We start from the raw sequence: 6,000 nt of genomic DNA on the forward strand, positions 1-6,000 counted from the left end.
AGCTTAGAGGGAACATTGGTTCCGGTAGCCATTTCTAGGTCTTCAAAATGTCAGAGTATTCCAAAAATCTTCCAGTATCCTTTCCTACACACAAAAATGACATGCCAAGCTAATGCATCTTGGTGGACAATTAGTTAGTAATTGTCCACCTGTATATAAAGGACTTATGTTCTATGCAATTGGATGATACCTCTTGTTGGGACAGCTGGATCTTGGCCTGATTTCAAGCTAGGTGAAGGCAAGGGCAAGTCTGGGGCAAGTGTTCTTGATGCTGGGGGGGGGCAACAGTGGGAGGGATTCTAGTGTCCTGGCCCCACTGATGGACCTCCTAATGGCACCTGGTATTTTTGGCCACTGTGTGACAGAGTGTTGGTCTGGATGGGCCATTGGCCTGATCCAACAATGGCTTCTCTTATGTTCTATGTTCTTATGTTCTTAAGGGTGGTTGACAGAAGCAAGATGGTTGTCATGCTACTTTGTTCTACTGACATTAAACATATCCTAGCAGGGCAATTGTTCACATGCTCAGTGATTTGTTCCCTAGCAAAAGTGTAACTTTTAGACAGATTAGGAATTCAGGTATCAGTTCAAGCTATAGATGATAGTCTGAAAATAGGGAAGATCCATACTGATCACTCTCCCATTTTACATAGGAGGTGAACTACATTTTTAGTAGACCAAGTCACTTATGAAGCTGTTGGAGCTCTTTGTTAATCTTTAAACTCCTAGAAGGTGGTAAGATTCTCAATCCCCTAATTGTGGTGGGTTGGATCCAAAAGATGCTGTTCTGTTGGGGTAACCACACTTCTGTTGGCAAAAGAGGAAATGATGACCCCACTTTCCCTCCTGTGTTGTTCCTGAGTGTCCCTTGACTCTCACAAGCAGAATTTTGAGGGGTTTAGTGAAATCCAGCAGGAGGGGAGAAGTGGGAGAAGTCCTGCCCCACCAGCTTCATTCTGTTGGTGATGCTTTAAGTCCAACCAGTGTCAAGAGTTTGGTAAATAACATTTGTTTGTTCAGCTGTAAAATGTCATTTTCTCTTGTACCGACCACAGCATTTTAAAAGTTGCTGATATGGCTTCTGGTTTTTGCTGTTAGGAGAATTTTCCAAAGAGAGTAAAAAAATGTAGTACACATAATGCAGCCAGGGTTGCAAATCTCATAGAGGGGAACAGCCATGTAAAACGAGAAGGCAAATTATAGTGCGAAATAAAACTGTAATTATAAAGATTAGAATATCCTTCCATTTACCCTGTGTGCACAGCACTTAAGAATTTACTCATTGTGGGCAACTCCGGGGGGGGGGGTGTCTTGTTATTTGTCCCTGTCCCAAGTCTTTCTGGAATTTCCCTAGCATTTTGATTGTATAAATAATCATGTACTCCTCAACAGGAATAGTAAGGTGTACTTATTTCTGCTAGGTTCCCAAGCAATGCCAACAAATATGCCACCACCTCGTAAACTACCTCACCGTTCTTGGGCTGCATCCATACCCACGATTCTCACTCATGGTGCCTTGAACATTCTGCTGCTGCCCTCTCCAACTCCTGGACTTATGCCAGGATTGGCTGGAAGCTATCTTTGCTCTCCACTTGAACGTTTCCTTGGATCAGTTATTATGAGAAGACATCTTCAGAGGATTATCCAGCAGGAAACGGTACCTAAATTGGTGTTGTATTATAGTATATTATATTAAAAACGTCAGACTAGGACAGGGGGGATTAGGGGAAACTTGGCCACAAAGAGTATGTTGTTTATGGTGGGGACAGTGTTTTAAAGAAGCAAACAGTCAGTGGAAATTTTACAAATCCATCCATTGTTCCTAACTTTAGGCAAATGAAATTTGTGTGTGTTTGGTGTTTTGGGATGGCAAAGAGGATCCTGGCTCAAACTATATGTCATCAAACACAAGAAATATTAGGATAATGTGTTGGCTCTGTTCAAAATTTAATGAGATGTAGGAAATGTTCCAATTGGATGCTTTTGCTTCTTCAACAGCTACTACTAATCAACTCCAATGAGCCTGGTGTGATAATGTTCAAGACAGATGCCTTGAAGTGTAGAGTTGCCCTGAACCCTAAGACCAACCAGACTTTGCAGTTAAAAGTAGCACCTGAAAATGCTGGGCAGTGGAAACAAGAGGAATTGCAAGTTTTGGAGAAATTCTTTGAAACCAGAGTATGTATTTCATTTTTAAGTAATTCATTATCAAATAATTGCTTGGTTTTCTTTAAATGTTGAGGGGATTGGTTATAGAAATTAGCAAAATTAATACAGAAAAATCCCAGATGCTGTTAGAGTAAAGTTCACGAGTCTGTGAACTTTCATTCATGTCTATGAGAATGGAGCAGAGGAAGTTCAGTAAGTTTCTTGAGCAGTTAGAAAGAGACACAGCAGAGGGCATGCCAGTGCAACAACTGACCATGACCTGTCAAGGCTGATGTTGGTGTCCCTAATGATCTGCCCCATCTTCCATTTTATCTCTCTACTTTGTATGTTACTGGACTGGAATGGGATGGGCCTGTGCTGCTTGGATCACTCATGAACTAGGTTACTACAGTATTTTCAGCATTGTTTCTACAAACATGAACATTAGACTCTTAAATTAAACCTCAGAGTTCCAGGATTTTGTGGGAACTGCCAAACACGTATCATCCTTGTACTCTTTATTTCAGTGGCATTAGGGTATGTGTGACAGACAGGAGGCTGTCATGCTCCTGAAGTGAAAAACAGCCTAAGGGAGTGCTGCTCCAGCATCCAGTCGCCTTTCAGAGGGAGAGATGGAATGCTGGAGGGAAGCGCAGCAGGAGTTTAGTTCAGGTCTACCTCAGAGAGTGCAGAAGTAGTGGAGTTCTGCCTCAGAGAGAAAGCAATGATAGCTGAGGTGTGGCTCAGGAAAAAAGTAGAGTGAAGGGTAGCTCTGCTTGGTAGTGTGTCAGAGTGGTTTAGCTCTATCTACATGAAAGAATAGAATACCCAAGTGTTAGGCCTTTCTCCGGTAATGAGCAGACCTTGTACCACTTAATCTGACTCTTGGGAAAGGGCAAACTGGCTTGGGTGGAATCCTGTATAGGTGACAGGATTCAACCTAGTGGCTAGTCAGTAAAAGCCTGTTTGTACCTGAAAGCATTAAAGAGAATTCAAACCACATTAAATGTATGCGCCTCTGCCAGGTGTTTCCTTTGACTATCTGGAGACCTGTGCTGCTGATCGGTTCTTTGAAACCAACCTGTAAATAAATACATCTTTGTTGTTTATATACAATTCCTGCCTCAGTGATCTCTGTATTCTACTTGTTCACCACAAAACTTACCTCATAGCAGCGAACCCAAACCCTGTACCCTTGCTACCTTTAGAACACCTGGCAACTGAGTGTAAGGATTATAGTTTAAAACAAACCCACAAAAATCATAGGAGGTTGTTTGTATCCCCTCAGTTGATAGAAAAGGCCTGTCACAGTATGCATTAAGAGAGTATCAGAGAATGACCAAACACTGCCATGGTCAGTTGTCAGAAGACCTTGTGATAACATTTTTTTTTTAAAGGTTGCTGGACCACCCTTCAAAGCCAACACTTTAATAGCCTTTACAAAGTTGTTAGGCGCACCTCCACATATTCTCCGGGACTGCGTACACATTATGAAGCTGGAGCTGGTAAGTTGATTTTATCTTACCGTATTTTTAAAAAAATGAAATGCAGACTGGTTTATTTATAGTAGACTAACATAATCTTTGGCGTGTTTTATTAAAACAGTTTCCTGATCAGGCAAGCCAGCTGAAATGGAATGTACAGTTCTGTCTGACAATTCCCCCAAGTGCTCCACCAATTGCACCTCCAGGAACACCTGCTGTTGTGCTGAAGTCCAAAATGTTGTTCTTTGTAAGTATAGCAGCTGATTCAGCTTGGATTGTTTCATGTTCGTTGCAGCTTGGACTGTATACAGTCATCTAAAAAGTACTGATTTTATATTTAGGCTAATGAAGCCAGACAATAGTTAACTCAATTTGCTCCTGTATTTTCAGTTTCTCTACTGTATCATGCAATATAGAATATAAAAATGGTATTAATATATTAGAGACAAAATGCGGAATTTATCAACAGACTCTCCGTAACTAAGTCTTCAGGTTTAAAGATATCCTAATTTCAGATTTGAATAACTACCCATTACCCCCAGCTTTGGATTTCCATCAAGCTAAGAAAAGAGGAGTGAAGTCAAAGGAAACTAGTAATGAACAAATGGGCCTAACTCCAGAACTGAGCTAAAAAGCACAGACGGATAAGACAATTTTATACATGGTCACGCTGTAAAACTTCTGTTTTCACTGTTCTGGGTTTTATTCTGTTTACAGCTTCAGCTAACACAGAAAACCACAGTTTCGCAGGAAGCTGTAAGCATAATTGTCCCAATCATATATGATATGGCTTCAGGTACCACACAACAGGCAGACATTCCCAGACAGCAGAACTCTTCAGTTGCTGCTCCCATGATGGTTAGCAATATTCTAAAGAGGTTTGCAGAACTGAATTCACCACGGCCAGGTACTGTACATGTCCTGTAGGGTAATCTTCTGCATGCTTGAATGGACAAGGTCCCACTTTTATAGTTTTTAAATTGCAGTTTACCTTGAGTTTATTTTGATTGGTTTAATTTAAAATGATCATAAGACCTGGGGGGGAGGGGGAAGAGATTGATGCATGTAGTGATATATTGTTCAGTATACCTCTTTGTGATGCGAGAAGAATTGTGTTATTGGTGCAACACGGACTTTGACATTGACCAAGGAAGCATAATGCACTTAAACTTGGCTCCTACTACTGTAATAACTATGCTACTTCTAGCACTATCACATGAGCCCTGTGTATACATTTCTGTGAAAAATAGTGCTTGTTAGTCATCTTCCACTGTAGGAATATGTCTTCCTGTTTCTTGTAATTTTAATTGTTACAAGATTTTACTACTTGTCTTGTTCTTAATTGCACTCCTCTGAGGAAAGCCTGGGGCCAGGAAGATGGAACTACTACTTATAAATTACTCCATAAAGTAACACCATAAAGTAACACATCACAGCACTCGCTTATTCTTTCTGTATTCCATGACTAACATCTCATCATGACTGTATCTTCTATCTTGTGCTGCCTGCTTTGTTTCCTTGAGAAACTCTTTTGTATCCAATTTCACTTTTCTTTTAATAAAAGCGTTAGAAACTTTTTAAAAGTGATTTTTTTTGGCAAATAGTTTTATTCTTGGGTATGATTTTTTTAAGTTGGCTGGATGTATAGCTTTACCTGAAACACTTAACTTCACAGAAGATTCTATCTCCTCTCCCCTGCTGGATGCCCTTATTGTTATCTACTTGTTAGTATAATAGTTAAGACCATTATATAGGCCTTGTTGTAAAAAGTCAGTATATTCCTAGTATAGTATTAGAGCATAGACTTGATTCTGAAACTGCATTGTGTGGATGGCACATACCATTTGACTACACTGAAGCAGCTTATAGGATTAAGGTGGTATGAATAATGCCTCTTCGAATGCTTGCCTTTGCTTTTGGTAAACACAATCCTGAATCCCCTCCTGATCATCACTGAGGTAACTGTGACTTTGGGGAGGGTTAGCCATGTGTTTCTACCTGGGTATGAGAGGTTCAAGGTGAGTTATTCAAAATCCATGCTTTGTCTCACTGGCAACTGGAATATTGTGCATGCTGTCCATCATTCATGCATGAGCCAAAAAAAAAAGGCTTCCTAACATTCAGATGCTTAAGGGGTGAAAATACTGGGAAGAAAAATGCAGTTCTGAGTATTATATTTAACAAGTGGGGGACCCGCGATACTCGCGGGAGAGGGGGAGCTCCACACCTATGAGGAAGAGGAGGAAGCAGCAGGAGGAGGTAAGTTCCCACCCATCCTGCCGGTTCCCCGTCTCCTCCACCCCCCCTCCACCCCCCGGCCCCAACCCCCCCCCCCCCCCCCCCGGCCCCCCCCCCCCCCCCACGCCCC

At 41.4% G+C, this 6,000-nt stretch overlaps 1 protein-coding gene across 1 annotated transcript in view; it reads left to right on the forward strand.

Annotated features, from left to right (window-relative positions):
• Positions 1–6,000, forward strand: part of MED14 (mediator complex subunit 14) — a 50,955-nt gene that overhangs the window by 42,770 nt on the left and 2,185 nt on the right. The window contains exons 26-30 of the mRNA XM_015418484.1: positions 1,422–1,657; positions 1,999–2,178; positions 3,546–3,653; positions 3,754–3,879; positions 4,350–4,539. Coding sequence (XP_015273970.1) covers positions 1,422–1,657; positions 1,999–2,178; positions 3,546–3,653; positions 3,754–3,879; positions 4,350–4,539 — 840 coding nt within the window. The remainder of the gene's footprint in view (positions 1–1,421; positions 1,658–1,998; positions 2,179–3,545; positions 3,654–3,753; positions 3,880–4,349; positions 4,540–6,000) is intronic.

This window comes from Gekko japonicus, unplaced genomic scaffold (genome assembly GCF_001447785.1).
Source record: "Gekko japonicus isolate JY-2015 unplaced genomic scaffold, Gekko_japonicus_V1.1 scaffold202, whole genome shotgun sequence".
NCBI lineage: Eukaryota > Metazoa > Chordata > Lepidosauria > Squamata > Gekkonidae > Gekko > Gekko japonicus.